Source organism: Arvicola amphibius, chromosome 1 (assembly GCF_903992535.2).
Source record: "Arvicola amphibius chromosome 1, mArvAmp1.2, whole genome shotgun sequence".
NCBI lineage: Eukaryota > Metazoa > Chordata > Mammalia > Rodentia > Cricetidae > Arvicola > Arvicola amphibius.
In genome coordinates this window covers 151230058-151248800 of record NC_052047.1, presented here as the reverse complement: position 1 = coordinate 151248800, position 18743 = coordinate 151230058, and the positions used below count along the sequence as shown (strand labels likewise).

The 18743-nt window shown below is 50.2% G+C and overlaps 2 protein-coding genes across 2 annotated transcripts in view; one reads left to right on the top strand and one right to left on the bottom strand.

The window, feature by feature from the left end:
* Positions 1–9040, top strand: part of Rtn3 (reticulon 3) — a 60431-nt gene extending 51391 nt beyond the window's left edge. Inside the window, exons 2-7 of the mRNA XM_038326524.1 lie at positions 1983–2190; positions 2926–3064; positions 3335–3404; positions 4799–4845; positions 6238–6296; positions 7087–9040. Coding sequence (XP_038182452.1) covers positions 1983–2190; positions 2926–3064; positions 3335–3404; positions 4799–4845; positions 6238–6296; positions 7087–7132 — 569 coding nt within the window. The 3' untranslated portion in view covers positions 7133–9040. The remainder of the gene's footprint in view (positions 1–1982; positions 2191–2925; positions 3065–3334; positions 3405–4798; positions 4846–6237; positions 6297–7086) is intronic.
* Positions 9034–17139, bottom strand: Zfta (zinc finger translocation associated). Its single transcript, XM_038326513.1, has 5 exons — positions 17001–17139; positions 14486–14977; positions 13414–13803; positions 12581–13141; positions 9034–12391 (listed from the first exon to the last, which is right to left on the bottom strand). Exons 1-5 carry the CDS (start codon positions 17137–17139, stop codon positions 11928–11930), a joined length of 2046 nt encoding a protein of 681 aa, XP_038182441.1. The 3' UTR covers positions 9034–11927.
* Between the last annotated feature and the right edge of the window lie 1604 nt (positions 17140–18743).

The window sequence follows — 18743 nt, the reverse complement described above, 5'->3', positions numbered from 1 at the left end:
CACCACCACTGCCTGGCTTATATTTTACACTAGTTTTTAAGAATATAGATGAGTTATTTTTTTAGAATATTTCCCTAGTTGTTTTTGTCTGTTTATTTTCTCTTTAAATTCAGGGCCTGTATTTGAGGTTGGATTCTACAGAAGCAGTACTGTCCTTCTTGGATGTGTCATATCCAGGGGCACATGTCATCTGTTTGTTCTGTGGTGGTGACATGAAGCCTCTCTGCATTTTGTATTGAAACTACACTTACAGGCATATGAATTTCCACATGTGTATATGCCTGAACTCTGACTGTAGGAATTGTCCTGCTTAGTATCAGCCCTCTTACCTAGTACTGTTCAGTTTTCTTGTATAGTCTCAGTTTGGTAATATGCACCTGAGTGGCACTTTTTCTCCCTGATTTGCAAAAGAACTGCAACTATTCCCATCAGGAATCACAGAACTTCTTCCAAATAAAGCGTGTGAGTTTATTGCACGTAGGTAATAATTCACTCTGCCTGGACTGGCCTCATGTTCTCCTGGAAACAACTTTGGAGAGAAGGTCCCATTTTCTTCACTTTACAGTGGAGGATGGGTCAGAAAGTTTAAAGTAACACTGGTAGAAATTACCAAGACTCAGATATTTCCAACTCTAGAGACCTTGTCCATTTTTATAAGGCTAGACTGGGCAATTTAGCAAGAATTAAAAAAAAAAAAAGTATGGCCAGGTGTATGTTACAGGCCTACAATCCCAGCTCTCAAGGTTGGGGTACAAAAAACAACCTAAAATAACAAAACGAAAGATAAAGAGGCATCAGAATACTAAAGAGCTAGGTGCCTCAGTCAGTAAAGTGCTGGGCCTGAGTTTAATCCCTAGAATCCACATTGGGGTAAAAAAGGAGAGGAGGAGGGTGTTGGGTGTAGTAGTACATGTTTATAATCCCAGTGCTGGGGAAGGGAAGTAGAGACAGGTGGATCCCGGGGGCTCAATTTAACGTGTTTAGCAAGCTCCAGAACAGTGAGAGATCCAGTTTTTTGTTGTTGTTTTGCTTTTTGTTTCTTTATTGTTGTTTTTTTTTTTTTTTTTTTTCAGGACAAGGTTTCTCTGTGTAACAGTCCTACCTGTTTGGAACTTGTTTTGTGGACCAAGCTGGTCTCTAACTCACAGAGACCCACCTGCCTCTGGCCCCCAAGTGATGGGATTAAAGGTGTGGGCCACCACTGCCCAACTTGTTTGCCTTTAGTCCCAGTACTTGGGAGACAAAGGCAGGCAGGCAAATCTCTGTGAGTTCAAATCCAGCCTGGTCTACAGAGTGAGTTCCAGGACAACCAGGGCTGCACAGAGAAACCCTGTCTATAAAATAACAGTGGTGCTTCATCTCTGGCCTCCACGCATACATCAGCACCACACCCAAACAATTGAAAGTTATTTCAAAAACAATCCCTTAAAGGGCCACAAATATGTAGCTCAGTAGGAAAGTACTTTTACTCAGCATGCACAGGACCCTGGATTCCTTAGTCCTACACATGCACACATTGTGGTTTGGGTAAGCATTAGTCTCTTACTTATAACCCTTCTGTTTTCAGATTAAGACGAAGACTTCAAGTAGAGATGATCTGTTTTTATCACCACTTTCTTTCTTGTCCCAACTTTTACATTTCACTTAGTGCTGTCTTTGGGTCCAGGATCTAACCATTTTATAAGCGTTGTCTACTTTCATTTAATGTACTGATTGATATGGGGTCTTGCTGTGTTGTCTGTTCTAGTGTACTGTAGGCTGAAGTTACTACCTTGACCTCCTCTATTATCTTTTCTGCCAAAAAAAAAAGTTGAAGATTGATGTCACTTTACCCCAGTGGACCCAGTGACCATAATAAATGCCTTGTCCCCCATCTCTGAAGTGGGCACGGTACATATATGTACTGGTGGACACTCTACTACATGTACAACACAGGCAGGGTGCTCCTGCTTCTCTAACTTCTACTCCCTCTCTCTTGGCAGTACGCGATCTGATTTTCTGGCGAGATGTGAAGAAGACTGGGTTTGTCTTTGGCACCACGCTGATCATGCTGCTCTCCCTGGCAGCTTTTAGTGTTATCAGTGTGGTCTCTTACCTCATCCTGGCTCTTCTCTCCGTCACCATCAGCTTCAGAGTCTACAAGTCTGTCATTCAAGCTGTGCAGAAGTCAGAAGAAGGCCATCCATTCAAGTAAGTTGAAGTTACAATATACATTTCAGTAAAGGGATTTGCTGAGATTGCTCAGGTCTGAAGTTCTGACCTGCCTCTTGCAGCTGATTGATGTCAGAGATCCCCTAAATACCTTACAGTCACCCTAATAAGTGATCAGGTTAGTATCTAAGAACTTGTAACCAACTAGAGTCTCCTATGTAAGGCTAAAGAGAGCTGCAGACCCTGAGCAGGCACAGAAGAGCTTGCCCGGGCAGCCTCAGTCAGCCACTGTGTCCGTGCTTCAGCCCAGACACAAAATCCTAGTTCTGGAAACTCCATCTCAAAAAAAAAAAAAAAAAAATTGTTTTTGTTTTTTTTAAATCGTGGACAGCGCTAGTGAAATGACACCCACGGTTGTTCTCTGACCTCCACATGCATGTGCGCATAAACATACAAATGAATTTTAGGTTTTACCTAAAATGTTTTATAATGCTGGGGATTGAACCGAGGATCTCATGCATGTTAGGCAAGTCTTCTGCTATCTGATCTACATTCCCACAGAGTGTATTTTGATATATCCACTCTGGATAGTTCTTCATTATACATGAAAGCCCTACAATTCATAGATAATTGGCATGTTTGCTTTTATCCATTAAAGGGCAGCTGTGTCCCCTACAGATTTCTAGAATGCCAATTTCCCATTAAAAGCCAACTATGTTGTTGAAGAATTTTCCCTCTGTGTAATACGTGTGACTGTTTCTTCTTCCTTGGAAGGGCCTACCTGGATGTGGACATTACCCTGTCCTCAGAAGCCTTCCATAACTACATGAATGCTGCCATGGTGCATGTCAACAGAGCCCTCAAACTCATCATCCGTCTCTTTCTAGTCGAAGACCTGGTTGACTCCTTGAAGGTTAGTTGCTGGCTGTGATTCAGAGGTAAACAGGAAATAGAGTGTCTTATCAGACAAGAGAAAGCCTGTAAGAAGGGAGGTAGGTGTCAACAGAAAAAGCTGTCACCTCCCTCTAAAGAGCAGCATTAAAGCAGTAGTCACCAGCTCAGCACCTAAGACAGTGACAGTTTCCTGACTATAAAGTGCAAGCAGGGGCACCTGTGTCATCCAGCACTGCATGAGCTCGGAGTTACCTCTGTTCTTGCTTAACCTCTGACATTGACTTCACAGCTGGCTGTCTTCATGTGGCTGATGACCTATGTTGGTGCTGTTTTTAATGGAATCACCCTTCTGATTCTTGGTAAGGTGACAAGGAAAGTCTACTCATGTCTTTATTTCTTGACATAGTCTATAAAAACTAAGTTAAGTGTCAGGCCAAATTGTGCAATCTGTAATCACAACTGTTCAAGAAGCTGGCAGGAGGTGGTAGTGCACGCCTTTAATCCCAACTCAGAGACAGAGACTGGTGGATCTCTGTGAGTTCAAGGCCAGCCTGGTCTACAGAGGGAGTTCCAGGACAACCCTGTCTTGGGGAAGATAGATAGATAGATAGATAGATAGATAGATAGATAGATAGATAGATAGATAGATAGATAGATAGATAGATGATAGATAGATAGATGACTGATTGATAGATAGATGATTGATAGATAGATAGATAGATAGATAGATAGATAGATAGATAGATAGATAGATAGATAAATGGATGGATAGATGGATGGATGGATAGATGGATGGATAGATAGATAGATAGATGATAGATGGATAGATAGATGGATGGATGGATAGATAGATAGATGATAGATGGATGGATAGATAGATAGATAGATAGATAGATAGATAGATAAAAAATGGAAGAGGCTGAGGCAGGAGCAAACCTGCAAGGGCAGCTTATTAAGACCCTGTCTCAAAATAAAAGTTATAAAAAGGACCAGGGAAGCTGGGATTATGGTATACATCTATAATCCCAGCACTTGGTAGATGGAAACAGGAGGATTGGAATTCAGTGTCATGTTAAGCTTCATGAGTTCTAGGCCCACTTAGGATAGATGAGACCCTCAATTAAAAAAAAAAAAAAAGATGTAATCCAGGGGTAGAGTGCTTGCCTAAAGACCATGCACACAGCATAACCACTTATTCCACATGGCCAGCCTATGATGTCTAGAATGTATGTTAGGTATTGGAGTAACCTGACATTTTGTTTATTAAATGGTCTGACAAAGAAATTTCAAAGTAAACTGGGCAATGGTGCCACACACTTTTAATACCAGCACTGGGGAGGCAGAGGCAGAAGGATCTCTTGAGTTTGAGGCCAGCCTGGTCTATAGAATGAGTTCCAGGACAGCCAAGGATACAGAGAAACTCAGTCTCAGTCTCCAAAAAAGAGAAAGAAAAATTTTTAAAGCAACCGTAAGTAAAGGGTTGCTTAGTTGCTTAGATTTGGTTTAAATGTGGGGACCGACCTTTTAGGAACCACTCTTGTAGTTCAGCAGTTGAGTCTAGCATACAAAGAAAGCAACCTGTTGGGGCTTTTGCACTACCATGATCTGCTCTCAGGAGATCATGAGGCTGTTCTCAATTAGGAAAAGTCTTGTTTTTCTCTTTTTGGTTGTTTCTTTGTATTTCATGAAGAAATGTCTGTGTTGTTTGAGTCTCTCACATTTGCACTTGCCGTGTTTTGATTCTGTCTTACAGCTGAGCTGCTTGTTTTCAGCGTTCCAATTGTCTATGAGAAGTATAAGGTAGGCATTTGTCAAAAAGCAGAATGCTGAGTAAGTGTAACTGGCTTCAATTCATGTAAGGAATCATGTCTTCAGCAAGACTGGAGGCCTAAGATATATGTCTGTGTCACAGAGGTGACAGATCCTTTCCAAAAAAGGAAAGTGAAGAGATACTTTATAGTAAAAGTTGAGCTTCTCAAAACTAAACTGCACTTTCAAGCAAATGTTAGTGTGTCCAGATGTTTGCATTGTGGGCTGTGTGGATTAGCTGTCTATCAGAAGACCTTTTGGGAGAGAAGGGAGAAGATGGCTCAGTTGATAAAATGCTTACCAACCCCCCCCCCCCAAAAAAAATGCTTGTCACCCAAGCATAAAGACCTGAGTTCAGATCTCAGGCACCCACATAAAACTGCCTGGTGTTATATTGTACATCTGGAATCCTAGTCTTGAAGGGGATCCCTGGGGCTTGCTGTCCAGCCATTCTAACCAAATCAGTGAGCTCTAGGTTCAGTAGAAGACTGACTGACTGAAAAAATAAAGTAGAGGACTGGGGTTGTAGCTTAGCTGGTAAAGTGCCTCACACACAAAGCCATGGGTTTTTGAGCCCTAGCACCACATAAATTGTGTGGCACACACCTGTAGCCTTAGCATGTAGAAGGTGGAGTCAGGAAGATCAGGAGTTCAGGGTCATTCTTGGCTACATAATAAGTTGTAGGCCAATTTAGACTACATGAGACCCAACCTTTAATTAATTAGTTAATTAATAACAAAGTAGAGAGCAACTGAAGAGAAACAATTATTTCCTCCACAGACACATGCGCGCACGCACAAACAAAAAAGATTTTTGGCTTTTTAAGACTAAATTAGTTTATCTTGCCAGAAACCATAATACATAACAACTACAGAATAGATAAATCTAAAGTTTCTAATACTCAGAAAATGTACTTCAGTGTTGCTAAAGGAAACACCACATATGTCCTACTTCTACAAATGATGAGTGATTTTTATTTTGAAGTGTTGCATAAATTGAAATCTGAAAACAGAAATTTATAAACTTCTTTGAAAAAGTAGACATCATTTTCATTTTTCTGAATAATGACTAGTGGGGGGGTTTTAATGAATTTGCTAAAAAGAAGAATGCTTTTTAGGACAAGGGAGAATATTACCAAAATATATTGTATGAAAAATTGTAATAATAAAAATTAAAAGGCAGCCAGGCTGTGGTGGCACACACCTTTAATCCAAGCACTGGGGAGGATGGATCTCTAAGTTTGATGTCAGCCTGCAGAACAAGTTCAAGGGGAGCAAAACCCTATCCCAAAACACCAAAAAAAAAAAAAAAGAGCGAGAGAGCCTTCAAGAAAATTCTTAGCCCTGCTGAATGCTGAATCTTCCTTTCTTTTTTTCTTAAAGACACAGATTGATCACTATGTTGGGATTGCCCGGGATCAGACCAAGTCAATTGTTGAAAAGTAAGTATACTTAGGGACCACGTTCACCATTTCCCATGTATACTATACCTCCCCTTAAAATTTCTTGTCTCTTACATAAAATATTACTGTCAAAGTTAACTAATTTTCGCCGGGCGGTGGTGGCGCACGCCTTTAATCCCAGCACTCGGGAGGCAGAGGCAGGCGGATCTCTGTGAGTTCGAGACCAGCCTGGTCTACAAGAGCTAGTTCCAGGACAGGCTCCAAAGCCGCAGAGAAACCCTGTCTCGAAAAACCAAAAAAAAAAAAAAAAAAAAAAAAAAAGTTAATTTTCACCCTGAATAAAACCTTATATAATTTTATTTATTTGAGCCTCTTATTAAGAAGCATCTTTGGGTTTTGTTGTTGTAGTAGTTTGGTTTGTTGGATTGTTTATTTGCATTAAAGACAGGGTCTTGCTATATACTAGGCTAGTCTTGAACTTAATATCCCTACCTACTAACTCTCAAGAAAGAAGTAATCAATATTTTTTTGTTATTTAACCCTATTTTATTCTCATATACCAAGTTAAGGAAACTCTTTCCTGTCTTTTCTAGTAAATGAATAATGTAAAGCTTAGATCTTGACATTGTGGATTACACCTGTAATCCCAGTACTTGGGAGACAGAAGCAGGTGGATCCCTGTGAATTCGAGGGGCACTATGGTGGTATTTCTCAAGCTTGTTCCAAACAGAGAACAGCTGAACCCTACCAGATATCCCAGAGGAAATACAAATCTAGAACAAATGCATATTTAAAACAAATATTTTCAGTTTTCTTTTTTCCTCAATAGGATCCAAGCAAAGCTTCCCGGAATCGCCAAAAAAAAGGCAGAATAAGCACATAGAAGCCAGAAGTGCAACAGTTACTAAAACGCCATTTAATAGTTATAACATCGTCACTTGTACCATGAAGAACTTGCTCAGTATCAGCTTGAGTTTGGTTCCAAGTTGTTTGTTCTTTTTAATTTGGTGTTCTTTCCCTCCTCTCCCTTTACCCTCAGTACCAAGCACAAGACATGTTAGACTGAAATAAGAACTGATCTCTTAGAACCCAAAAGAATAAAGAGTGAATCAAATTAATAGAATTAATCAGACCATAGCAGTAGCGGAGCTTTTACCTGTACTATGAAAGGGGAAGAAGAAGAGAAAAATGTCTCTAGGGTCCTCTATCCATTTTCAAGGACTTGTATGCAGTTCCCATTTATAACTTTGCCCTTCCTTTTAAGTTAGGAAATAATGACTAACTTATGAATCGTCTAGGGCAGGAGTGGGTTTTCTTCCATTTGGTTTATGCGGCCCTCCAGTCCCACCTTCCTGCCTCAGACTTAAGCAGCTACTCCTGCTCTTCTTCTTCCTTAAATGAAAGAACTGTCAGCTCTGAATAACTTAGAGGTGATAGAGGTAATTCCCTTTCACCAGAATTCCGTCTGAGAAATAGAGGGAACAGAGTGGGGTGGAGCAGTCAGCAGGAGGGCAGCAGTCACCTTCCTGCTGCTGCTCTTCCTAGGGAAGGAAAGACTCTGCCATCTGGGAGGGTAGTGTCCAAGTAATTGATCTGGGATACCAATGTGAGTGTTGGTTTGGGAAATCATTCCAGAATGTGCTTCTCCCTTTCCCCTGCCCACCTTACCTCAAGTTTAATAAATATGGTTGTACTTTTCTTATGAAATAAATGTCTGTAACTGCTGTACACTGCTATAAATTTAAGAAAAATAATCTGCATGTGGGCTCCCAGCCATCGAGTTATTATAATCCTATCTTTGTCTGTGGGGAATGAGATACAAGACCACGAAAAGCCTTCCTTCTGTGTCTTCCCTACTTTCTCCTCCACTGCTGCTTCCACTTGTACTTTGCTAGTTTAGCCTGAGGACTGGTCATGTGTCTGTAGTCCATAGGCCTCAGTTGGTTAGAGGGGGAGGTACATTTCCAGATTTGTGATGTAACTTTGAGTAGCTTGTGAGTGAATGTTGTTCTGAGGGGATCTCCATTTTCAGACACATTCATGACATAGTTCCTACCATGGCCTATGGTGCTCATTTGGAGAATATTTTTGAGAAGTTTTAGGTTGTAGGTGACCAGGCAGGACCAGGAGATGTTGCTAGACAACAGAGTAACTTATGATTGACTGGAGATCTTGATTTTTGAGACTGCATCTCCCCTTCATGGGAATCTAATCAGCTTGTAAACCGGCATCCAACGAGTTCCTTCAGTTCTCAGCCCTGTCTGTTGTGAGAAAGAGCTGGGATTTCAAGAGCTATGGTGTCTTCGGTAGTCACCAAGTTGTGTGACTGTAAAAATAGGAATGGAGCCTCTTCAGAAATGACTTTTAGGGACTTTGATAGGTAGAATGCCTTACTCCATTTTCTTGGTTTCTTTGCCATTGTTCATTTTGAATTTTTGATTTCCATTGTAGAAAACACTCCATCACCATCCTCTGCCCTCCCAGGGAGTGAATGCACTGATGGTCTTTGGGGTCTCCCAACAAGGGACCCCATTCTGCACTGGAAGCCTCCACACCTGGCTCTTTTCTTTGTTGCTGCTGTGTTAAAATAATTGGAAAGATTTTTGTGCCACACAGGAATTTTTTTTAAAGAAAAATCTATAGATGAAAAAGTTACTAATGAAATTGTGTACGTGTCTGTGCGTGCAACATAAAAATACAGTAGCCTCAAGGAGCTCTTCTGGTCCCTGTAAAACTGCAAATTGATGTATTAATTATAAATAAAGAACACAGTGACTGTCTCATCAGTCTGCAACTTTATTCTCACATGGCTTGGGTGAAGTGAGAGCAAAAGGCTTTCACTTAATCTCACCTTCATTCCAGGAACTCTCTAAAAGAACTGCCAAGATTGCAAGGATTCCCACGGCACTGAGCAAAGCTGCACATTTGGTTTCTAAAATGGAGTAGAGACCCTAAAAATGGTGACCTTAGAAGTGACCTGAGTGAAAGGGCCTGGTTCAGCCTCACCACCCTGGGAATGGGAAAGGTCCCCACTTACCACAGGAAGCAGCCTACAGGCCACACACAGCCAAAAGCTGAAACTGGGCTGGTCATGGCACATCTGGTCTGACATCAGAACTCATCTGACTTGCTCTGCCACAAAACTGAGTTGGCTGTGACTCATTCTAGACTTTTAAGATTTTATTCAGCATACCTCTCGGGAAAACTTAGGCTGAAATACTTTTTAAATGACTGATGCAAACAACTTCACAAATACACATACAAATGTTTGAATAGTGTCACTAAGTAACATGGCATATAAATATGTATCCAGAGTAACATTTACATATGGGCCATAATAGCAAGCATACCATTAACAAAACAATGAAGGAATTTCACCTGTTCAACCAAAATCCCGAGAGAAGGAGACCCACCAACCCTTTGACCCCCAAGGCCCTAGGTCCACTCATGGTAGAATCACTGCAGAGGTACTTGCCAGACAACCACCTGGGTTGCAGCTGTATGAGAAAGGTCAATCAGAATGCACTGTGGGTAATCAAGTGGACCCAGGATCTGTCTCTGGCAAGTGCCTAAAATGATGCTAGTCTGAGGCTGCCTCTCAAGGGGAAAACCATTTCTAACTTCTGCCCCAGCTAACCTGCACTTCAGCAGTGAGCTCTGGCGATGACAATCAACAGCTCCAATTTTGCCTACTGTTTCTAAAAGATAGTGTAGAGGTCGGAGAGAATACTCTCAGTTTAAAAACATGGATTAAAAAAGGGGGCGGGGTCAGTGCCCAGCCTGGCACAACCCATAATCTCTGTTCTCAGGATTTTAATACTGTCTCCAAAACCCTGGCTGGTCAAAACTGGAATTTAACTGAACCAGCAGCCGTTCCAGTTCCAGAATGCATGATGGCTTCAAAACAAGCATTGATACTGAGCCTTATTCTGCTAGAGAGGTAGGCCACACCTGGAGTCCTGTCCCCCGCTTCCACTCACGCCCTCACAGGCCTGCAGTGCAGAACATTGCCTTCATCCTCATTCCCAGAAGTGCAATGCTTTGCTGCCCTCAGGAGTCAAGTGCTGTGGGCCTGCAGTGCCCAATGGGTAAAGAAATCTTGTATCTTGCCAGATTGGAAGCAGTGAAATATAGTGCAAATGCTCACTGAACTGGAAGTTGAGATTTTAGTCCTAGTTCTTGACCTGTACCTAGCTGGCTAAGTAATAATTTCTGGGTTTTGAAATTTTGCTCCTCTCTCTAAAAGGGATCAATATGTGATCTCCAGGGTACCTTCCCACTGATAATCTTGAATTATATAAAAATGCTATAAAATCCATGGTATAAAATCCAACTCTCCACCAGTAAGTCTAGGGAACTGGGCCTGAGGCACTTGAACCTTGAGCTCTGGCTCTGGCAGGTGAGAGAAGGGATTTCTTGTTATTTTCTCACCACAGTGGCTGCACTGGCCCCAGAACCCAGGGCCCCTCCCAAGTCCCATCTCCTGACCACCGCACCCTGACTTTAAAAGGAGGGTACAGTGCCTGCAGTGGCTTCCCTCTGAAGAGCAGACACTGTACCTAGAAACAAGGCCAGGTGAACATGGGATATTTAGTATCCTCCAATCTCGCCACAAGCCCATCTCTATCCTCCCTCCACCACCTCACAGCTTATCTCTGATACACGCATAATAAATAAGACATTTGCACATAAGGGTGATTGGGCCAGTTCCCCCTCTCCCTTTCATATAAAAAGCATTAAATACAGTTTCAAAATAAAATACAAAGAGCAAAAAAGGGCCTGATCTCGGGACCACCTGTTCTCCACGGGAGAATGAATCTACACATCCCTCTCGGACCTGCCTGGGAGATTAGGGGCCCTTCTGGCACCATGAGTAAGAGCAACAGAGGCCAAGGCCGGGCCCCAAGCCCTGGGAGCTGAGAACTGGTGTTGCATCCACCGAAGACAAATCACGTTCAGAGGTGGCAGTAACAGAGACCAACCGCCCCAGTGTTCTGAGCTCTCAGGATGCTGGCGCTGGACAAGGAGCGCGCCCGCCGCTTTCACTGGTTGGGTAACAGAAGCTCTCTGAGCAGGGCAGGCTAAGGAAAAGTGCTAATCCCTTTATGACCCAGGTCCCAAAGGCATGGCAGCGGCCCAGGATGGAATGCACTGTCCCCTGGATCAGCCCGGGAAGCTGGCGCAGCTGACTGGGCCCCATCGTTCCACCCACCCACATCCTGCCCCTTGCTTTGCCCCAGTCCGCCGCCTGGGCCTCTGAGAGGCCAAGAATACCAATTCGGATCCCACAGCAGCGCCTGGGAGCCGAGAGCCGCACCGCGGTCGTACAAGGCTGCATAGAACGAGGCCCCCGGCCAGGGCGAGCGGCCAGCGCGTCCTTCCTGACTTCCGTGCGCCCTAATATTGACTGCGGGCACCCCTACCCCGGCCTGGCAGCGCTGCGCCCTTGGACGCGGTCAGGAGCGTTCGCTGTGAACGCTGGAGAGGCGCTTTGGCTTTTGGAGAAGCACGCCCCCCCCCCCACCCCCCGCGCTAAGAGCGCCGGGACCACCGGGCCAGTGCGCGCCGGCAGCGCCTCCCCAATCCCCAACCCAGCCCGGCCAGCGGGAGAACCCAGTGCCTGACTGCAGGGTCTCTCAGCCCAAGGGCCAGGCCAGCGCAGAGCGAGTGCTACGCGCGACAAACCGCGCCCGGCTTGAGGTCCGCACCGCCGTCCCGCGGCGCCGGGGCTGGTGGCCCGAAGCCCTCGTGGCCGTAGCACCGTAGTGCCGCCTCCTCGTAAGCCTCCAGAATGGTCTGGCGCTCCTCTGGGGTGAAGTCCATGGAGAAGGGATGCACCTGCAGGATGTGTCGCTTGATTGTGCTCACCTTGAGCGTGGCCAGCGCGCCCCCGCACACCATGCACACCAGGCCGCGCCGGCTGCCGTCGTAGTCCATCAGGTACTCGCCCCGCCAGCGCGGCTGGTAGTTGCGCCGCTGCTCCCGGCTGCGAGGCGGCGGGGGCGGGGGAGGTGGCGGCGGGGGCAATGGTAGCGGCGGGAAGGCTAGCCCCCCGGGCTCCTGACCGTCATCTTCATCCTCCTCTTCTTCTGCGGGCCGCTCCGATGGAGCCCCGGGGGACAGCGGCGTGTCGCCTGGGGAGGAACAAAGGGATGCCTTAGAGCGGTGGGCAGGAATCAGGCCCCGTCCCTACTCTCCATTGATTCTCCTGCCCCATCCTCCCGTCTCTCCTTGCAGCCTTCCACTCTCACCACCCTTCCCTCCGAGCCCTCTGTCCCTGCCCGCTCTCCCTTGCCAGCTGCTCTGGCCCTCCACAGGCTCACCCCACCACTCCTCCTCTGGCTCCGCCTCCTCTGCCCCTCCCCCCTCCTCAGAGGCTGAGGCTGTGCTGGGGGCAACAGGGTCGCTGGGGGACTCCGGGCTGGGCAGCCCCAGGGCCAGCAGGTGCGCAGCCTTCTCGCTCCATTCCTGGGCGATGAGGGCCTTGACTGGCCCGCTGAGGCTGGTAGAGCCCGGGTGGCGCTGGCGGATGTGTCGCTTGATGGTGCTCATCTTGAGCGAGGCCAGCGCGCCCCCGCACACCATGCACACCAGGCCGCGCCGGCAACCGTCCAGCTCCATGAGGTACTCCAGCCGCCAGCGCTCCTGGTAGTGGCGGCGATGGTCTCGGCCCCTCCGAGGCCGGACCGAGATGCCTGCCCTCTGGCCCTCTCCCTCGCCCTCCTCGGCCTCCTCCTCCTGCTCTGCCGGCCCGGGCCTCTCAGGCACCCAGCCAGCCTCTTCCTTTACGTCTGGGGGGCTGAGATCCTGAGAGGAAGGGGCTCCAGCAGCGGGGGCGGAGTCCCGGCTCTTTCTGGTCAGGTCCTGGGGGACGAGGTCATCGTCTGTTGGGGAAGGGGTGAAGGAGAAGGGCTCAGCCTGCTGCTGGCTGGGTTGCCCTTACCCACACAAGAGGGTTCCATCCTTGCTCCTCACCCCAGCCCCAAGCTAGCCGGCCCCAGCCAGAGAGAGAGGAGTGGGGAGTTGCAAGTCTGTATGTGGAGGGAAGGTAAGCCTGCAGCCCTCAACCAAACGTCCCTGCCTCCCAATTTTGTTTTCAGCTCCCATGCTGCCTCCCTAATATCAAAGGGACCTCAGCCCTGGGACAGCCTCGCACCTGGTGAGGACTGGCTGAGCTCGGACAGAGCCTCAGGCTGGTCACCCCAGGCCTGCAGCAGGGCACTGCGCTGGGGGCCACTGAGCCCTAGGGAGCTGGGGTGCACCTCCAGCACGTGAGCACGGATGTCGTCCAAGTGCAGGCTTGGCAGTGCCCGGCCACAGGCCATGCACACCAGCCGATTCCCCCGTGGGTCGTAGTCCATGAGACACTCGGCCCGGAACCAGTTCTGCAGGGACTCCTTCAGCCTCCGCTCCAGGCGCCGGGCCCCTAGCCCCCTGCTGCCCCCAGCCCTTCGGGAGGCTACCAGGCGCCGGCGCCGAGGTGCCACTGGGCCCCCTCGAGTCCCTCGCCGCTGGCGCCGGCAGCCCCCACCAGCTGGGGCTTTGCCTGAAAGGGTTGGAGGGAAGCAACTGAGACTCTGGCCCTCTGGGGAGACCCCCACCACAGCCAGGTGCTCCACACACAGCCTCTTTCTCGGGCCCCTTTCCTTGTCTTCCTCTCCCCTCTCACCTTTCTTGATTTTTAGACAGAAACTCATACAGCCTAGGCAAGGTTCAAACTCTACGCAGCCACCATCATCTAACTAGTGATGCTCCTGCCTCCACTCTCCTGGTACTAAAATTTCAGGCATGTGCCACCACACCCATTCCCTTCATCAACACCCTCCCTAGTCCTCCACCCAGTCTCCCTTCCCTGTTCTAACACTACATCCCCATTTCCCTCACCAACTCACAGCCCTTTCCTCAACTTACCCCTCCCACCCCACTACTCTCCTTGCTCCTTCTACTACACACTGTCAAGGGTGCTGGAAACTACCCCACACCACTGTCCCTCCCTACACTCAACAGTAAGGGCAGTAAACAGAATCTACCCAAAGGGGCAGAGAGGGTTGCTAGAAATAAATAAATAAATAAATAAATAAATAAAGCGAATGAATGAATGAATGAATGAATGCATACAGCAGAAAATGAATGAATGAATAAATAAACAGAGCAGAAAAGCTGCCCGCCCACCCCCACCCCCCAGCCCTATTACACACAATGCCCTGCCTCTCCATATTCTGTATTACCTGGGCCCTTGGGTGGGCAAGCTTGAAGGTTGGCCCCCTCCTCCTCCTCTTCATCTTCTTCCTCCTCCTCAGCCCCCTGGGCCCCTAGGCTCTCAGCCTCACCACAGGCCCCCAGCCCCAGGTGGGCATCCCAGCTGTTGCTGATGACTTCCTTTTCCCGGGTACTCCAATGTAGGGAGTAGGGGTGCTTCTGGCGGATGTGCCTCTTGATGGTGCTGAGCTTGAGGGTGGCCAGGGAGCTGCCACACACCATACACACCATGCCGTGCCGGGAGGGAATGAAGTCCATCAGGTACTCCAGTCTCCAGTGGTCGTGGTAGTAGCGCCGATGGTCCCTGCCAGGGATGCGGCTCTTTCCAGGCCTCGAGGCCCGAGCCTCACAATGATCTGAGTATTTCCTGCCTGAAGATGCTGGTCCCCTGGCCCTGGAGGAGGGTAGTGGGGTACTCCCCCAGGACCCCAAGGCACCCCCTTCCAGCTGAAGAGCTTGTCCTGAAGAAGGGAAAAGGGAGACACGTTCTCAATCTCCAATTTCCAGGAAAGGACCCAAGGCTTTGATTTGGAAGCATGAGAAAGGGAGGTGGGGGAGGGGAGTTTAGGGCAAGCAAGGGGTGGCAAGCAATGAAAGGGAAGCGGTGATGAGAGAGTCAAAACACCCCTTACAAAGAGCAGGGACCCAGTGAGAGGAGAGAACAAAAGGATGAAGGCCAGAGAGGGTGCCACTCCACGTAGGTTCGGGGAGGATTAAAGCTAGGAGATCAGGAGGCTGGGCAGTTACAGCCAGAATGGAGAAAGCAGTGGGAGGGTGGAACAAAGGTATCTGTCTGCACCAGATCTGTGCTCAGACCCACACACCTGAGGCCCCACCAGGAGGGCCCCACCCAAAGGTCCCTTTGCCCAATAATACCTCAAATATGCCCTCCTGTAAATACCAGTTTAGGGATAGGTGGGAAATGTCAGCTCTCCCACTGGAGGGACGGACACCTAAAACAAAGCTGTCAACACTTCCAGGAATGGAGTTTCTCAGATGCAGGCTTCCCCAGAATTGAGGGGGCCCAATGGCCCTGAAAAGGCAAAGTAGGAGGGCCACCAGAGGGACTACTGAACACAGTAGTCAGTACAAACAGGGGTGCACTCACCACCCAGCAAACCCATTAAGTCTTTCTAGGCATTTATCTCATCTGGGCTGGCAGGGACTTGGCTACTGCCCAGCCATCGGAAAGGTGGGCACTTCTGGGTCCCACCAACCTGCTAGTGTTCCTACACTTGGTTGAAAAGACATCCAGAGCCCTACCCCTTACCCTCCCTGCAGAGCTGGCTGGTCATTTTTTATTTAGAAAATGTTCTCCTGGCCACAAAGACTAGACAGGCAAGTTCTGGTCATTCTCTCAGTACAGAATTCCAGAGTCAAACAAAAGACAGGATCGGAGCGTTTGGTTTGTTTGTTTTTTCATGATCATTATTGCTATTTTTTAAGTAGAACTATAGAAAATACACTAGGTTCAATATCTGGTTTCACTGGTGACTTGCTCAGTGACCTTTGGTAGGTCATGTCCGCTCTCTGGGCCTAAGCGCCTTTGTCTGCAAGCACACTGGTTGGATAACTAGCATCCTACTAAGCATCCTTGCAGTGCGAGAGCCTTGTAAGTCGAAGGCAGACTGGCCCTTTAAGAGCAGAAAGAAAAAAAAAACAGAAAAGAAAAAGGAGGAGCTGAGATTCTTTTAAAAACAAAAGGTGATGGGGGGCTTTTGGGGAGGAGAGCTCAGAGAGTAAGGAACAGTCAGGAGCGAACCTTCGCTGATAAAGGCAATAAAACCCTCAGCAGGGAGGAAAAGAAAAAAACCAGTTGGCTTTAAGAGTCAACGAGGACCGGCCGGTCCTGGTACAGCTGACAAACTGGGGCCAAAATAAATTCTGAAACGCCACAGCGCATGGGCAGGAGGGGGCATCCACCTTCGTGAGCGAGCCCAGCCCTTACTTAAGACTTTCCCGACGTGGGGAACGGCAGAGGGGGCCCCCAGAACGTAGGCTGTGCTTTTTTTCCCCCTTAGCGCAACCGTGAAGGGAAGAGTTCCCGTCTCCAGCAAGGCCACACAGGAGAGGGACGGCGTACCCGAAATCAGCGGAATCCCGAGTTACTCTGGGGAAAGCCCCAGAGAGGGACCGGGGGGCTGGGCGGCCTTTGAAAAGAAAGACCACTTGGGAGTCTGAGAGAAGGCGCGGGGGCCGCAAGTTCCAGCGCCTCGTCCCCCGTGTCGCTAGTGCCCCCCAAAAGCGGGTGCCGCGGGGCCCTTTAAGGAGCAGGGATCCGCCCCAGCCCGGCGGGCAGACCCTGGCACGGGCGGGGGGCGCCCCGCGGGCCTTGCAGCTGTGCTCTATGCCCACCAGGTGGCGCCCCCGGCCGCCCGGCGCTCGTCCCCCGCTTTGTTCGGCGGCCGAGAGGGGCCCGGAGCCGCAGCCCTCCCCTCCCCCACGCCGGGGCCCCCGCCCCGGACCGTCGGGCCCAGCTCTTACCGCCGTCGTCCTCCTCGGGCTCCGCGCCGCCGCTCGCTGCAGCGGGCGGCAGCCGTCGGCCCCGTGCCGAGGACACTGCGGGCCCGGGGCCGCCCCTGCCGCCGCCGCTCCGGCTCCGGTGGTCCCCGCCGGGCTCCATGCGCTGTGCTGAGGAGCGGGGGCCCCGGGGCGGCGGGGCGCGGGGCCGCGGACCCGCCGGCGGCGCGCGCAGGGCTCTCGGTGCGCGGGGCCCCCGGGCGCGGGGCGCATTCACGGGCGGCCGGCCGCACGGACGGCTGGCTGCTCGCTCGGCGGCGCGGGCTGGACCGGGGTGGGGATTCCTGTCTGGGGCCCCTGGGGCTCCTTTAAGGGCTCCTGGGTAAATTTAAAGGGGCCGCGCGCAATTTCCTCCTGCCAGCTCGCGGGGGGCTGACGCGGGGAAGGCGGGAGGTGGCGAGTCCGCAGTGGGCGCCTGTTACGGACGTGGGGAGCACGGACCTCAGCGCCCTCACGGGCCCGCCCCGCCGCGTCGGCAGCTGCAGCTCCGGTTTGTAAAGAGTCGCCGAGGCGACCACGGTCGCCGGCGTCCAGTCCGCTGCGCTGCGCTTCAGCCACCGCCCCCTCGGGGCATCTCCGCGAGCAGCTCTCCTCAGCTGGCTAGCAGGGGACGGCCGGGTGCGGCGGCCCGGAGCCCCTCTCCGGGTGCCTCCTTGTCCTCCCGCGCGAGCTGGGCGCGGGCCCCGAGCGGACGCGCCTGGCAGGGGCCCCAGATGGCCGCGGCCCCGCGGAGAGGGTGGAGCCGTGGGGGCCGCCGCGCCCCCTCCCGCGGGAGCCTGGGGCTAGTGCTGGCAGCTCTGACTTCTCCCGGGGAGGGGCGGCGGGGCGAGGCTTCCACCGAGCCGGCCCGGGTGAGGGCGGTGGCCGCGAAAGTGCAAGCCTGGGAGAGGGGCGCGCAGAGGACTGGAGGAGAGCGAGCGCGCTGCGCCTTGCCGGCCGGCGTTGCGGAACGCGGGTGGCCCCGGGCTGGAAGCCGAAAAGAGAGGGCGACTGCGGCAGTGATTCAGGCCCCTGCCCCCGCAGGCCTATCTATAGGTGCCAGGGGAGGCAGTCTGATCAGCCCCGGGGCTCCTGCACAAGAGGAAGGGGCAAAGAATGCTGGCCCCGATCGTGGTGTTGGGCACCTGGAGACGCGCGTCCCTGGGCTGGGAATCCCTGGGGCGAATTCTGACTTCGGCCCCGGGACACCTCCAGGTTCCCGGCTCCCGAAAAGCCTGGAGAAGGAACCTCGAGGGGTTGTGATATCGAAGCAGCTTGGGGTCCTGCTAGGACCGCTGGAGAAGCAGGTGCTTACTTAGCCTTTGGTTGGTCTCCCACAACAAAGCGAAGGCCTGGGGATCCTAATTATAGGGTGCAGGACACCATGAGGGTCTTATTATCTAGAGGTAGGTTTTATTCCCTCCCTGCGGGAAGGCACACAACAGACAGTCAAAGAAGTCACGTTCATGAGGTCGTTCTCACACTCAACACCTACTATGTGCTACCAGCACTGACTCTGGACACGCAGCAGTCAACAAGGTTGCTCCTACTGCCGGTAACTTAGACATCCTCAGCCAATAAAAAAGAAACAATTACAGCCCCTGGGGAGTAAGGAAAGAATTAAATTATCCGGCACACAGGAATCCATTCCCTGACGTCTATGTGCGGAGAAGACAGGAACTAACATTTCTGAAGTGCCACTAGGGCACTTTCACTGGTGGAAACGCC